Here is a 16,276-nt window from a genome sequence, read left to right as displayed (position 1 = left end):
ATTTTAATTAAACCCAACTGTTGGCATCTCTCACTGAACAGTTTAGAACCCAAAATGGAAGATTTAACAAGAACTCTAAAAGTAAATGGTCTTTAGGACCATTTTGGCCTACAGAGCCTCTCATTAAAGAAGACTACTAAGCGTCAATTTTTATGAGTCCTTTTTGGTTTGACTGTTTAGGAGTTTGGGAGTGGATAGTGGGAGTGCTCTGCACGTAGTAAGTGCTCAATAAATACGATTGATGATGATGATAGAATACAATCGAAAATAAGTCCACTGTAGGACCCGGTAATAAATCTATTTAATACGGCCTTGATTTTTTTCCCCACTTCCAGAGTTACTTTTAAAATCTACTTGAGTCCAATAACCTAGACAGATATGAGAGGATGGTTCATGAAAGTATATGGATGAGGTTTTTTTTTTAAAAAAAAGGTATATGGTCCAGGCATGAAAAATCCTATGAAAGTTTGCTTAAAAATACTATTACTTAAAAAGGTCTCTAAAGGGTATACGGATTTCTGTGTGATTGTCTAGATCTCTTTTTTTTCTCCAAACATTAGACCAAGTTGCATTGTTTACAAAAATTTATTCATACAAACTTTACACACTTTATATCACAATTATCAAAGACCTAGTTATAGATATCATGTGTGTAATCATACTTGGTGAAGGCGGTTGATTTTTTTCTAATCAGTTGCACAGAAAATAAGATCTTCAAGACTAACAGCTACCTAAATGATCGCTATCTCAAATCTGCTCCAATCGAGTAAGGCTCTTGGCTATGTCTAAAAGGTATACAAAAGGATCACTCGTATCATGATCACTGTATAATGTTTGCAGCTAGCCACCGGAACACTAAATTCAACTTCATAAATAAAACGTAAACTAGAGCCCTATTTCAACGCTACAGAGGACACAAAACACAGAAAACTCTGCCCGTCATCCAAGAACAAATGATTAAGACTAAAATGCAAGCTCGTGTGTTGCAGCATTGTAGGGCCACTAAATAGCCATCTGTGATTCGTGGCGATTTAAAAGGCGAAGAAAGGCACGAAAGCTGCAAACTGCATCCTGCGTCACATGGCCTGAGGAGTAATGCAAAATTAAAGTAAGATTGATTTCATACACAAGATTCGGGAATAGACTCGAATGCCTCTGCTTACTAATGCCTGCACTACGATGGGATCGAAGACGAGGATCCGCCCTGCCTGGATCAGCCACTTCGATTCCGTTATCTTTCATCTGCGGCTTCGTGAAGCACGGCCTAGTGGCTGGACCCCGGGGCCTGGAAATCAGAAGGTCGTGGGTTCTGATCCCATCTCTGCCACTTGTCTGCTGGGCGACCTTTGGGAAAGTCACTTCACTTCTCTGGGCCTCAGTGACCTCATCTGCAAAATGGGGATGGAGACTGCGAGCCCCACGTGGGACAGGGCCTGTGTCCAACCTGATCGACTTGTGTCTACCCCCACGCTCAGTACAGTGCCTGGCACATAGTAAGCGCTTTAGAAATAACCCCGATTATTATTATTATTATTATTATAAGGATCCAATCGATTAAGAAAATGCATGGCTTTGGGCATTTGACAAGCTATGATTTTTTTTTTTCAATTTTGAATGAGACAGGCTGTCTGGTTTCTGAAGGCTGGTGGGTGGGCCCGGGACGTGGGAATTGTCGTTTGGATTTTTTTTTTTTTTTTTGTCTTTACTAACGATTCTCTAGCATATGTTTTGAGTGAGCTGACCGGAAAGAAACAGACAGGCCCTCTTGATTCAAAAAGGAATAAGGAGCTTCCTTGACACCCAGATGTAAGATAGTACTCGTACATAGAGAGATGATTTTCGAATGATTTATCAGTGTTTGGAACTGAACAGCGGGTGAACACTACACATTCTATCAGGACAAAAGTTGGTTTTTATGAAATAAGTTTTTACTAAGCAATAAAGCCATAATGTAGAAAAATACATTTTTACCTCCAAACTCAACAAACAAGGAACAAAACTTTAGTCAAGAGCATAATTATTTAGTGGTAGCTAAAACAGGGGTTCCTAAACTTTTACAAGAGCTTGCATAAAACAGGACAGAGGAGTCGGTGGAGAAAGTTCACAATCATAAGAGAGAAATGAGGAGGGGGAAACGGTTCAGGAGGGTGAGGGAGGGGGGATGAAGGGAAAGGACAAGGGAAAATAAACAAATCCGATGGAATAGTTCAAAGGAGAGAATCCTGATCATTTCACACGATGAAAACGGTGGACAGCACTGAAGAGAAACACATTATACTTTGCATCGGGTTCCAGTTGCGAGCTGCCCAAAGTCAGTTAAGAAGTGACTCTTAAAGGTAGGACTACATCTTGGCCTCTTGATTTCCCAGACCCTCTTGAAAACCCCAAACCTTCTCTCTGAGAGGGGAGCTGGGGAGGGAAGGGGACGAGGAGGGAGGAGGGCTCTTCTTTTCTGATTTACATCCTGTCCAGCTTCTAAATTTCCAACTTACACCCTTTCTCTTCCAGGTTCTAAATCGCCAGCTCCTAAATACTGGTCATTCTCAGCTTGCATGGCTGGGGTTGGGGGGGAAGGGAATCCAACAAGAACAGAGAAAAGGGGAGGGAGTGTCATGGGCTTCAACTCTCTCCCCCCCTCCCCACCCACCCTTTCCCCCACCCCGTTTCCCCTCCCCTCTTCCCTTCCCCAGTTAAGCTGCTTTTTAAATCGACAGAGAGGCATAATTTTGATCGGAGCGGTTGTTTGACCGCGAGAAAATTCTCTTCGAAGCTCCCGCTTTCGAGGAGACACAAATACACATCAAAGTGGCATCAGAGAAAGCGAAATCTTTAGCAAGAGGGACCTCGGCCCTTGAAGGTAGGTTTGGGTTAGAGCGGCCCGTTTGAGTGGACTCACCAGGGGAAGAATCTGCTTCGAGAATTCTCCCAAATCATTAGTTTCATAATCCCCTTGTAGCAGGGCATCAGTGTTTATGTACAGTAGCAAATGGTCAGTATTAATGTCTTCGTCCCTGTCGTGGATAAAAATACTATCCTTTTAATTCCAGTTACAAAAATAGGAGTAATATTCAAAACAATGATTGTCTTTTTTTCTATTTATTTTCTATAAAAACATAAACAGCTCAGGCGAATTACCAGTCCTTTTGCACGCTTTATAGGAATCGCTCTCTATGATATTTCTCTTTCTCTCTCTCTCTCTCTCTCTCTCTCTCTCTCTCTCTCTCTCTCCATATATATATATATTATATATATTTATCAGAGTATATAGAACTTAACGTTTGGTCCACAAAGTAGCTCTGTGCGTTCTCTAGTGCTTTCGTACAAAAGAAAAACAATATTATTATCAAAATATTCATTTAATGGCTTTACTTCATACATAAATACATGTTTCGATAGAACACAAGGAGGAATGATTGTTGTTTTCCGTCAATTCGGAAATGACTTTTCATTTTGATCGGGCTTTGATCTACACCGGGGTGGTAGGGGGAAGGGGGAGAGAGGGGTTGGGTGGCTGGCTGGCTACAAATAAGCTACTCGACGTCCTTTGTTTTTAACTCTTTGTTTATACCTTTTCCCCAGGACGGCGGCCAGGTATTTCTTCACGGCCATCTGTTTCCTGTACCGGCTGTAACTGTCGGTGAAGATGCCGTCCGAGTGGCGTTTGGAGAGAGGTTCCCAATTGCCCTCGACTCCGCTGCCCCCTCTGAGGAGGGAAACAGATCAACGAACAAACGAACAAAACCAAACCACGGAGGGATGGGGAGACAGACATAAAGAGAGAGGTGGTGGACGGGAGACAAGAGTTGCGGCATTTAGATGCGCTGCGGGAGAAAGCCCCGACCCGCAAGTTTTCCCCAAGTTCTTGGCAACGACCCTCTTTTTCCTTTTCCTCCTCCTCCTCTTTCTCTTGGACCTCCTTCTCCTCCTCCTCCTCCTCCTCTTTCCTCCTACTTCTCTTCCTCCTCCTCTTCCTCCTCCTTCTCCCCCTCTTTCCCCTTCCTCCTCCTCCTCCTCTTTCCTCCTACTTCTCTTTCTCCTCCTCCTCCTCCTCCTTCTCCCCCTTTCCTCTTCCTCCTCCTCCTCTTTCACCTTCTCTCTCCTCCTCTTTCCTCCTCCTCCTCCTCCCCCTCCTCCTTCCCCTCCTCCTTTCTCTCCTTCTCCTCTTTCTCCTCCTCCTTCCCCTCCTCCTCTTCCTCCTCCTCTTTCTCCTTCTCCTCCTTCCTGTTCCTCCTCCTCCCCCTCCTCCTTCTTCTTCCCCTCCTCCTTTCCCTCTTTCTTCTCCTCCCCTCCTCCTTTTCCTCCTCCCCTCCTCCTCCTCCTCTTCTCCCTCTCCTCCTCCTCCTTTTCCTTCTCTTCCTCCTCCTCCTTGTCTCCCTCTCTTCCTCCTCTTCCTCGATCCTCTCCCCCCTCCGGGGCTTCCCTGGCAAGAGGAAGAAATTAAAAATTTAAAAGAAATGAAAAATAGGCCAGCTACCTGGTTCCCACGCCCGGTTCCCCGGCGGGAATCCAGTGAAAAAGAAAGGAGAGATTGTCCGCTCCCCTCGGTGGCAAACTCCAGCGGATTAGCAGTTCCTTGAGGGCAGGGATCCTATCTACCAGCTCTAGTGGGTTATATCGATCAGTCAATCAAACAATGGTATTTATCGAGCGCTTACTCTGCTCAGAGCGCTGAACTAAGCGCTTGGTGGGAGAAGACAAACCGACCGAATTAGTGGACACGTTCCATAACCATAAGGAGCTAACGGTCTAGAGGAGGAGACAGACAGGAATATAAATAAGTCATTTATAATGTATAATTTAAAAACATGTGCAGAAAGTCTACGGGGTTGGGGGAGGGACGAATAGCAAATGTCCAAAGGTTACGGATCCAAGTGCGTAGACGAAGCAAGTGCCTGCACTCTCCCAAGCGCTCTGCACACAGCGAGTGAGCTAGTAAATAAATTCCATGGTTTGAAAAGTCCGGGGAATTTCAGATTTGGTGGGATCCGTCCGACTCGGCCTCTCCCAGCCTCTGAATCCCGCTTTTCCGTGACTCTACACAGAGGTTTGGGGGTTTGTTTTTTTTCTAAAGTCGATTTATTATTAGTGGTGGGTTATTACTCTTACCATGATTATTGTCATTACTGTGGTTGTTAACTCTGCTGTAATCTCCCAGACGCTTAGTTCAGTGCTCTGAGCACAGTGGGAGCTCAAAAAATACCGCTTGATCGATGATAATCATAACTAATAATAATAATAATAATAATAATGATAATAACGGGCCCCCTGGCAGGAGGGAGGGAGAGGGAGACGGAAAGAAAGAGGCCCGCTGAGAAGTCGAAGGTCCCGATGGTAATATAAGTCGACAGGCTGTAGACAGTATTTTCCGTGGCCTGAATTATTCATGGAGGAAAATGTAATCTGTTTTCCCACGGGCTTGATTAAAATGTTACCTTCTGCCGAAATGTGCGACGCCCAGGGCGGGACAGATCCGAGCCCGGAGCCCCTGAGCCACTGAGAGCTTCGCTTTTATTGTGTGTGGTGTGTGTGTGTGTGTGTGTGTGTGTGTGTGTGTCTGTGTGTGTGTGTGTGTGTTATAAATAACTCGCTTCTTATTGTTAATTTATATCTACCTACATAGATTAGGTAGATAGATAGATAGACAGATAGATAGATACATAGATACATAGATAGGATATTGATAGATGGCAGGGAATATGTCTGCTGTGAGTATGTGTGTGAGTGCATACATATATATGTGTGTTATATAAAAACTCTCTTCTTATTGCTAATTTAAATCTACCTACATAGGATAGATAGATAGATAGATAGATAGATAGATAGATAGACAGATAGATAGAGATAGATAGAGATAGATAGATATAAATATTGACAGATGGCAGGGATTATGTCTGGTGTGTGTGTATGACTGTGTACATATATGTGTGTGTTATATAAAAATAACTCCTTTTTGCTAATTTATATCTACCTATATAGGTCAAATAGATAGATAGATAGATAGATATTGATTGATAGATAGGTATTGATAGATGGCTGGGAATATGTCTGTTGTGTGTGTGCATACATACGTGCATGTGTCATATATAAATAACTTGCTTCTTATTGTTAATTTATATCTACCTATATAGATTAGATAGATAGATAGGTATTGATAGAGGGCAGGGAATATGTCTGTTGTGTGTGTGTGAGCATGTGAGTGTGCGTACATATATGTGCCTCTGTGTGTTACATATAAATAACTCTCCTCTTATTGTTAATTTATATCTACCTATACAGATTGGATAGAGCTAATCTACCTAGAGAAGCAGCGTGGCTCAGTGGAAAGAGCGCGGGCTTTGGAGTCAGCGGTTCAAATCCCGGCTGGGCCACTTGTCAGCTGTGTGACGTTGGGCAAGCCACAACTTCTCTGGGCCTCAGTTACCTCATCCGGAAAACGGGGATGAAGACCGAGAGCCCCACATGGGACAACCTGATCACCTTGTAACCCCCCCCCCCCAGCGCTTAGAACAGTGCTTTGCACATAGTAAGCGCTTAATAAACGCCATTATTATTATTATTATTATTATGAGCGCTCACTAAATACGATTGAATGAATGAATGACTGCAATTTCTCCCGGAATGGCGGGGCTGGTGAAGTTTCCGCACCAAGAAACGACCGAAGAAAGGCCAGCAGGCTGGGTTCTGCTGGTCGGGCCCTTCCCTTTTCTGCTCCTGCTCCATCGCCTCCGCCCCCGGGGCGGCTTGTGACCACCCACCCTTACTAAACACACACAACACAACACACACACATACACACACACTTCTCCTCGCCCCCCAGGATCTGCCCACTCTTACCCCGCGCGTTGGGCGATGAGTGCCCGCAGGGATTTCCTGGCAGAGATGTAGTGGCCCAGTGGTTGGCGATAGGCGGAATTGAAGGTGGCATCCGTGTGTCTAGAGCCGGGAGAGAAAACCACCCCGGACACAAACGAAAATCGTCACCCCTCAACCTTCCCCCCTCCCCGCCCCACCCCTAATCTCCTCCCGGGCATCCCCCGGCCGTCGGGCCTCCTGCAGACCTTGGGCTTCCGCCCCAACCCCGGGGGTCAGGGCACAAGACAGGGAGCCCATCTCAGCGGGGGAGGGATGACCTGCTGCTCTCTTTTTTTTTAATAGTAGTCATTAAGCTAGGTGCCAAGCACTGTACTGAGCGCTGGGGTCGATATAGGCAAATCGGGGTGGACCCAGTCCCTGTCCCACGTGGGGCTCACAGTCTCCATCCCCATTTTCCAGATGAGGGAACTGAGGCCGGGAGAAGTGAAGTGACTGGTCCAAGGCCACACAGCTGAGAAGTGTAGAGAAGCAGTGTGGCTCAGTGGAAAGAGCCTGGGCTTTGGAGTCAGAGGTCAAGGGTTCAAATCCCGGCTCTGCCAATTGTCAGCTGTGTGACTTTGGGCAAGTCACTTCACTTCTCTGGGCCTCAGTTACCTCATCTGTAAAATGGGGATTAAGACTGTGAGCCACCTGTGGGAAAACCTGATCACCCTGTAACCTCCCCAGCGTTTAGAACAGTGATTTGCACACAGTAAGTGCTTAACAAATGTCATCATCATCATCATCATACAGACACATCATCCATGCATGTAGACACGCACATAATCACGCCTGCAGCCTGCACACATCCACAATCAAGCAAGCATGCCCCAGACCATCCCACATGCCTAGGTCGAGTCAATCAGGCCTGCATTGGCACCCCATTGCAATGCCCACGCCCGTCGCACATTCAGCCACTCAGTCGTATTTGTTAAGCGCTTACTGTGTGCACAGCACTGGACTAAGCGCTTGGGAAAATACACTAGAGCAACAAAGAGGGACAATCCTTGCTCATAACAAGCTCACAGTCTGGGGGCGGGGGAAGGGGGAGGCGGACATCAATACAAATAAACAGACATTAAAATAAATGAATAAAATAACAATCATAATAATGGTGGTATTTGTTAAACGCTTATTATGTGCCAAGCACTGTTCTAAGCGCTGGTGTAGATATAAGGTCATCAGGTTGTCCCACGTGGGGCTCACAGCCTTAATTCCCATTTTACAGATGAGGTAACTGAGGCCCAGAGAAGTTAAGTGATTTACCCAAGGTCACACAGCTGACAAGGGGCAGAGCTGGGATTAGAGCCCACGACCTCTGATTCCCACACCCTTTACAAAGCACCCACGTGAGTTGCATATCACACCTACATCTGTGCACCCGGACTCACAAACACCATACAGAGAAGCAGCGTGGCTCAGTGTAAAGAGCCCGGGCTTTGGAGTCAGAGGTCAGGGGTTTGAATCCCGACTCCGCCACATGTCTGCTGTGTGACCTTGGGCAAGTCACTTAACTTCTCTGGGCCCTCAGTTACCTCATCTGTAAAATGGGGATTAAGACTGGGAGCCCCCCGTGGGACAATCTGATCCCCTTGTAACCTCCCCAGCGCTTAGAACAGTGCTTTGCACATAGTAAGCGCTTAATAAATGCCATCATTATTATAATACACTCTCTCCCTCTCTCTCTCTCTCTCTCTCTCTCTCTCTCACACACACACACACACACACACACACACACACACACACACACATTTTCTCTAGCGGGGCGCTAGCTTTCTGGGGCCCAACCAGGGCTCGTTGTGAGCGGGAATGTGTTTACTGTTGTACTTTCCCCAGCGCTTAGTCCAGCGCTCTGCACACAGTAAGCGCAAGCAGCATGGCTCAGTGGAATGAGCCCGAGCTTTGGAGTCGGAGGTCATGGGTTCAAATCCCGGCTCCACCACTTGTCAGCTGGGTGACTCTGGGCAAGTCACCTCACTTCTCTGTGCCTCAGTTCCCTCATCTGTAAAATGGGGATGAAGACTGTGAGCCCCCCGTGGGACAACCTGATCACCTTGTGATCTCCCCAGCGCTTAGAACAGTGCTTTGCACATAGTAAGCGCTTAATAAATGCTATTTAAAAAATAAAATAAAATAAATAAATAAATAAATAAATAAATAAATACGACTGAATGACTGAATAGGGCAGAGCCAGGCAGACAGACATGCGGAGAATTTCCTCCGCCCTCCCCGGCCGCGCCTCCCTTTCATTCATTCATTCAGTGGTATTTATTGAGCGCTTACTGTGCGCAGAACACTGGACTAAGCGCTGGGGAAAGTACACTACAACAAGAAACAGACCCATTCCCTGCCCACAACGAGTTTACAGTCTGACATCAATACAATTGAACAGACATCAATAGAAATAAACGGAATAACAGATAGCTACATAAGGCAGAGATGAGAAGCAGCGTGGCGTATCGGTAAGAGCCCGGGCTTGGCAGTCAGAAGTCGTGGGTTCTAATCCCGCCTCCGCCACTTGTCAGCTGTGTGACTTTGGGCAAGCCACTTCACTTCTCTGGGCCTCAGTTCCCTCAACTGGAAAGTGGGGATGAAAGCTGTGAGCCCCACGTGGGACAACCTGATTACCTTGTATCTCCCCCAGCGCTTTGAACCGTGCCTGGAACAGAGTAACTACTTAACAAATACCATCATTATTATTCTCTGGGCCTCAGTTCCCTCATCTGGAAAATGGGGATGAAAACTGTGAGCCTCACGTGGGACAACTTGATTACATTGTATCTCCCCCCACTGCTCAAAACAGTGCTTGGCACATAGTAAGTGCTTTTCTCGTTCATTCAATCGTATTTATTGAGCGCTTACTGTGTGCAGAGCACTGGACTAAGCGCTTGGAAAGTACAATTCAGCAATAAAGAGAGACAATCCCTGCCCACACCGGGTTTAAGTGATAATAATAATAATAATGATAATGATATTTGTTAAGTGCTCACTATGTGCCAGGCACTATTCTAAGCGCTGGTGTAGATACAAGATTATGAGGTTGTCCCACATAGGGCTCACAGTCTTACTCCCCATTTTACAGATGAGGTAACAGAGAAGTGAAGTGACTTGCCCAAAGGCACACAGCTGACAAGTGGCGGAGCCGGGATTAGAACCCATAACCTCTGACTCCCAAGCCCGGGTTCTTTCCACTAGGCCACGCATTTACATAAATACCATTATTATTATTATTGTCATTATCAGTAATATTATTATTATTATCGCTTAACAAATACCATCATCATGATTATCATTGTTATTAGTAGTAATATTATAAGGTCTGGAGGCCTCGGCTGGTCACCTGTTCTCAGGGGGGAAGTAGAGCGTGTAGACATCCGTCAATAAGGTGGAGGGGCTCCCGACCCCCAAGAGGCTGCTGTCCAAGGCCAAATCCTGCAGAGAGTTTCCTTCCTCGTCGTATACCTCGTCCTCCAGCCTGCCACCGAAGGGGGGGAGGAAGAGTGTCGGTCACCCGCGGGCTACTAGAGGGCCATGGTGGGCTACTGGCGGGGGGCGGGGGGGAGAAGAAGGGGGCGCCCACTTCCTTTCTCCTGGCAAATTCATTCCATTTTATTTATTGAGCGCTTAAAAAGCCCATCTGTAAAATGGGAATGAAGCCTGTAAGCCCCATGTGGGACAACCTGATCACCTTGTATCTACCCCAGCGCTTAGAACAGTGCTTGGCACATAGTAAGCGCCCGTTGTTGGGTAGGAGCCGCCTCTATATGTTACCGATTTGTACTTCCCAAGCGCTTAGTCCAGTGCTCTGCACACAGTAAGCGCTCAATAAATCCGATTGAATGAATGAATGAACAAATATTATTATTTTCTGGACTGTGAGCCCGTTGTTGGCTCTATCTGTTGCCAAATTGTACTTTCCAAGCTCTTAGTCTAGTTCTCTGCACGCAGTAAGCGCTCAATAAATACGATTGAATGAATGAAGTGTGCAGAGCACTGGACTAAGCGTTGGGGCGAGGGCTCTGGACTGTGAGCATGTTGTAAGCCCGTTGCGGGCAGGGATTGTCTCTCCTCATTGCTTATTTGTTCTCTCCCAAGCGCTTAGTCCAGTGTCCTGCACACAGTAAGCGCTCAATAAATACGACTGAATGAATGAATGGGAAGGGAGTGTGTTGTTCTAGTATCGTGTCCCGAGCGCTTAGTCCAGTGCTTTGCACACAGCGAGCGCTCAATAAATATGATCAGTAAATAAATAAAGGCGATACAGCCATAAAGAGAGACTATCCCCGCCCACCACGAGCTCACAGTCCAGAGGGAGGGGAGACAGACATGGATACAAATAAACAGACATCGATAGGAATAAATAGAATTCCAGAAACCCATCCGAGCCCAGATTTTCCCGTTGCTGGATGACTGGGGGGCGGGTACCCACTTCCTTTCTCCTGGCAAATACATTCCATCGTATTGATTGAGCGCTTACTGTGTGCAGAGCACTGGTGTAAACGCTTAGCACTGTACTAAGCGCTCAGCAATCCCCGCCCACAACTAGTTCACATTCTAGATTGGCGGGGGGCGGGGGGGAAGGGGGAACAGACATGGATACAATTAAACGGACATCTCCCGTTGTTGGTAGGGCCCGTCTCTACATGTTACCGATTTGTACTCCCCAAGCGCTTAGTACAGTGCTCTGCAAGTAAGCGCTCAATAAATACGATTGAATGAATTGAATGAATAAGTAGAATTACAGAAACCCATCCGAGCTCAGATTTTCCCGTTCCTGGACTAGTGGGGTGGGAGGGGGGGAGAAGGGAGGAGAGAGGCAGGGAGGGGAAGGGGAGAGAGACTGGGAGGGGGAAAGGGAGCTTGGGGAGGTCGAGAGGCAAGAGGAGGAGGGGGGACCAGGAGAGAAAGGGTGGTGGGCGGTGGGAGGAGGGAAAGCCAAGGTGGGGAGGGGGCGGCAGAGGTCCTGGGGGAGGAGGAGGCAGCCCCCCTCTCCCTCCCTCGGGGGTCTGCCGGAGGACTCTTGGAGGGGAGGGGAACGGGGATCATGTGGCGGGTGGGGTCACCTGGTCTCCCCCTCCCCCTCCCTACCCGCGGGGTGCGGCCTAGGACCCCCGGAGGAGGGGAATTGGAGGGTGGGAGGGGGCCCAGCCCTTAAAACAGTGCTTGGCACATAGTAAGCACTCAATAAATACCATCATTATTATTCCTGGGGCAGGGAGAAGGGCTGAGTCGATTCAACCTGGGTGTAGGGGCGGGGGCGTGTGTGTGTGTGTGTGTGTGTGTGTGTGTGTGTGTGTGTGTGTGTCTGCCATCCTAGCGCTTAGTACAGTGCTCTGCACATAGTAAGCGCTCAATAAATACGATTGATGATGATCCTATACCCGAAGTTGGGATCCGCCCCGAATCTCCTCACCCCAAAAAACAACCAAATAATAATAATGGTATTTGTTAAGCGCTTACTATGTGTCAAGCGCTGTTCTAAGCGCTGGAGTAGATCTAAGCTAATCAGGTTGTCCCACGTGGGGCTCCCAGTCTTAAATCCCCATTTTTCAGATGAGGGAACTGAGACCCAGAAAAGTGAAGCGGCTTGCCCATGATGACAGAGCAGACGAGTGGAGGAGTCGGGATTAGAACCCACTCCCTCTGACTCCTAAAGCCGGGCCCTAGCCTCTGAGCTAGGCTGCTCTCTAACCACTTTAGCGCCAGTTGGAAGTAACTGGCCTTGGCGGTGGTTTGTGGGTCGGGGGTTTGTGGGCACTGGACTAAGCGCTCGGGAGAGTCCAATAGAACCATGATAAAACACATTCCCTGCCCACCGGCAGCTTAAAGTCTGGGAAGTGGCGTGGCGTAGTGGGACTCAGAAGGTCATGGGTTCTAATCCCGGTTTTGCCACTTGGCTGCTGCGTGGCTTTGGGTAAGTCGCTTTGCTTCTCTGGGCCTCAGTTCCCTCATCTGGAAAATGGGGGGTAGAACTGTGAGCCCGATGGGGAACAGGGACTGAGTCCAACCCCATTTGCTTGGATCCACCCCAGCGCTTAGTAAGGTGCCTGACACATACTAAGCGTTAAATAAACACCAGAATTATTATTATTAATAATAATTACTAATTTTTATTCTAAAGCCCAATGGGGGCTCTAGAAAAGAGTGCGGAAAGGGCCAGGTGGGGTGACTGACACCCTGGGGAAATAATGGACCAGAAAAACACACACACACACAAAACCACAAACACACACAATGCAATGAGGGGCAGGGTGGATCCCTAGCCCTCCACCCCCACTTCCACCCTTTTCCCAAGGGATCCCTCTCCCTTGAGAGGGATTTTCCGCCCAGCGCAACTGCAGGTAGGATGCGCTCAGTTCCCCGCCCACCCTCCCGCCCCCTTACCGGAGGATTCCCCGAATGGAGCCGGGAAGGGAGCGGGAGAGCTCTAGGGGGAAAGTACCAAACCAGGAGAAAAACACAATGGGGGAAAAATAAGTCGACCCTGAAGCATCCAATCTCGAACCCGCCGACGGGTCAGGATGGCGGTTGGCACTGAATCGGGAGAATAAACCGAGGCCAGCGGGCAAAGAAGGAGGAGGAGGAGGAGGCAGCGTGGTCAAGGGGGGAGGAGGGAGGAGGGGGAGGAGGGGGAGAGGAAGGAGGGAGAGGAGGAAAGAAGGGAGAATAGTAAGAGGAGGAGGAGAAAGAGGGAAAGGAGGTGAAAGTAGAGGGTGAAGAAAAGCAGGAGGAGGGAAAAGGAGATGGAGAGGAGGAAAGAAGGAAGAATAGGGGAGGGGGAAGAACTGAAGGAGGAAGAGGAAAAGGAGGTGGAAGGGAGGTGGAAGTAGAGGATGAAGAAGAGCAGGAGGAGGGAGGAGAAGGAGAGGGAGGAAGGAGAGGAGCAAAGAAGGGAGAATAGTAAGAGGAGGAGAAAGAAGGAAAAGAGGAGGAAGTAGAGGATGAAGAAGAGCAGAAGATGGGAAGAGGAGGAGAAGATGGAAAGGGAGAAGAGGAAAGAAAGAAGAATAGTAAGAGGAGGAAGAATAGGAAGAGGAATAAGGAAAGGAGGAAGTAGAGGATAATGGAGAGCAGGAGGAGTGAAGAGGAGGAGGAGAGGGAGAGAAGGAAAGAAGGAAGACTAGTAAGAGGAGGAAGAGCAGGAGGAGGAGAAGGAAAGGAGGAGGAGAGGGAAAGGAGGAGGTAGAGGATGAAGAAGAGCAGGAGGAGGGAAGAAGAGCAGGAGAAGAAGAAGAAGAAGAGGAGGAGAGGGAGGAGGGAGAGGAGGAAAAAAAGAAGAACAGTAAGAGGAGGAAGAAGAACAGGGGGAGGAAGAGGGAAGGTGGAGGAAATAGAGGACGAAGAAGAGCGGGAGGAGGAGGGGGAGGAGGGGAAGGAGAAAAAGGGGGAGGAGGAGGATGGAGAAGGGGGAGGAGGAGGAGGCGCTCCGGAAGAGAAGTCCGAGCCTGGTCCAGCCGGACCGGGGGAGGGAAAGAGGGGGACGGAGAGAAGGGAGGAGGGGAAGCGGATTGCCTTCCTACCTGAGGCCAGGGAGCTGGAGTCCGCCCGCAGGTGAGCAGTAGATGCTGTCATGCATGATGATGCTGTAGATTAGCAGGACCACGATGGCTTTGCTACACATTGCCATTCTGTGGGGCGGGCGGATGGGAGGGCAGCAACGGAGGAGGAAAGGGGAAGAAAACAGACGTCAAAATGCCCCTTTCTTTTTACCTCTCTGACCATGAAAGCGCTGTTCAGTTATAGCAGGGAAAGAAAAAGAAAAAAAAACCTAAAACCCCTACTTCCTCTCTCAGCCGAATAAACGTCTTTGCCCATCCGTTTCCCTCTCTCGATAAGAAAGGGGAAAAAAAACCACCCAATAACTCTACCAGCGAGCATGCCTGTAAGAAACGAATTCTTCCACTAAAGTGGGCGAAAGGCTTGGGAATCCAATAAATTTAGGGGGCGGGAAGAGGGGGGAGGGCTTAGTTTTCCTTACCATTCAATTCTTAACCCCTGGCACGGGGAGCGTTGGGCTGCAATTAAAGGCGCTGAGGAAAAAAAAAATTTGTTCTTCCAAGTTTTAGTCGAAACGGTTACAAAGTAAGCGGCATCACCTCGTCCCTTCCCGGCTGGAAGGGATGTTGGAGGAAGGTGGTCCTTCTCTGGTTAGGGATGAAAAGTTCGCAGGCTCACAGGGCGAGGAGAGAGAGGAGGGGGAGAGAGATGGAAGGAAGGAAGAAAACGAGGAGAAACGAGGTGGAGGGAAGGAAGGAAGGAGGGAAGAGACGAAGGAGGGATAGAAGAAACGAAGGGAGAAAAGAAAGCAGGGAAGGAAGGAGGGAGAGGGTGGCGTTGTCTTGGAGAGTGGCGAAAAGGGAGCTCCTTCAGAAAGCTGTGATGTGGAGAGCTCCTTCTCTTCTCTGAGACGCCTCTGGCTGTGGTAAATGTTGCAGGTTTCTTCTCCTTTCGGGGACTCCAACTCTCTGTTCTCGGATATATATATTGCATATATATATATTTATATATATATAGATGCAATTAAAAAAAATCTTTTCCAATTCGACTTTATTAGGAACCTCTTCGTAAATATTTGCCCGCACGTTCAGAATGTTGTTTGTTGTACTGTTGTTGCGCTCCGATTTTTATTCAAATCCAATCAAATGACTTTTTATCAGTCACGTAATAATCGAGAATCAAAAGACGTCACCATTACCAATTCCTCCAGGAACACAATAACTAGTCGGTATTGTTCTCAAGGATCAGTTTCTCGTCAACACCTCTCCCTCACACACACACACACACACACACACACACACACACACACACACATCTCTCTCACTCTCTCTCTCCCCTTTTTTTAAGAAGTCTGACTATTTTGATGTTTCTCAAATCCGCCTCCTTCCTGGGGTTAAAGGAACCGAGGAGGAAAATGAAGACGAGCAAGAAATTCTTTTTTGGTTGTTGTTCCTTTTTTGGTCCGTGTTCAAATTGGTCACCCTTAAACCTTCGCCTGATCTTTCCGAACAGTCAAACGATAAAGCCCTGGATTTCAAACGATGAAGCCCTTCGATAGGCGAATTTGATTTAGCCTAAATATCCTAATCGCTTAACCTCTGTTTCCTCAAATGGGCAATTAAGGGGAGAGATGCGTGTGTTTTTAAAGACGGTTTGAAATCTTGGAGGGTTTTCAGAACATGTCTAAAGAGGCTGGATGTAATTGACTGGGGGGTAGGTGAATTTGGAGAGACGTGCCATCCTCTGAGTCGCTATCCAAAGGCCCCTACCCCAAATCTAACCCCAATTCGGCCGGAGGTCGCCCCAGCTCCGAAAAGGGCAGGGGAAATCAATAGTAGAACCAATCAATGAGAAGAGGGACGAGGGGAGACAGATTTTTTTCTGTTCCAAAATCCCCCTTCGGAACCAGAGATTCGCCCAATGTGTT

At 47.8% G+C, this 16,276-nt stretch overlaps 1 protein-coding gene across 3 annotated transcripts; it reads right to left on the bottom strand.

The window, feature by feature from the left end:
- Window positions 1-621: 621 nt before the first annotated feature.
- Window positions 622-15,524, bottom strand: ADCYAP1 (adenylate cyclase activating polypeptide 1). 3 transcript variants are annotated; one of them, XM_038746599.1, is made up of 7 exons: window positions 14,831-15,524; window positions 14,373-14,480; window positions 10,193-10,327; window positions 6,835-6,933; window positions 3,569-3,703; window positions 2,897-3,011; window positions 622-1,085 (listed from the first exon to the last, which is right to left on the bottom strand). In XM_038746599.1, the coding sequence occupies exons 2-7, from the start codon at window positions 14,477-14,479 to the stop codon at window positions 1,077-1,079; spliced, it is 600 nt and encodes a 199-aa protein (XP_038602527.1). In that variant the 5' UTR covers window position 14,480; window positions 14,831-15,524; the 3' UTR covers window positions 622-1,076. The 3 variants fall into 3 exon arrangements, with proteins under 3 accessions (XP_038602527.1, XP_038602525.1, XP_038602526.1); XM_038746597.1 differs by lacking the exon at window positions 622-1,085 and having other exon boundaries at window positions 2,691-3,011; XM_038746598.1 differs by lacking the exons at window positions 622-1,085; window positions 14,831-15,524 and having other exon boundaries at window positions 2,691-3,011; window positions 14,373-14,737.
- Between the last annotated feature and the right edge of the window lie 752 nt (window positions 15,525-16,276).

This window comes from Tachyglossus aculeatus, chromosome 5, assembly GCF_015852505.1.
Source record: "Tachyglossus aculeatus isolate mTacAcu1 chromosome 5, mTacAcu1.pri, whole genome shotgun sequence".
NCBI classification, from domain to species: Eukaryota; Metazoa; Chordata; class Mammalia; order Monotremata; family Tachyglossidae; genus Tachyglossus; species Tachyglossus aculeatus.
This window is presented reverse-complemented; position numbering and strand designations above follow the sequence as displayed.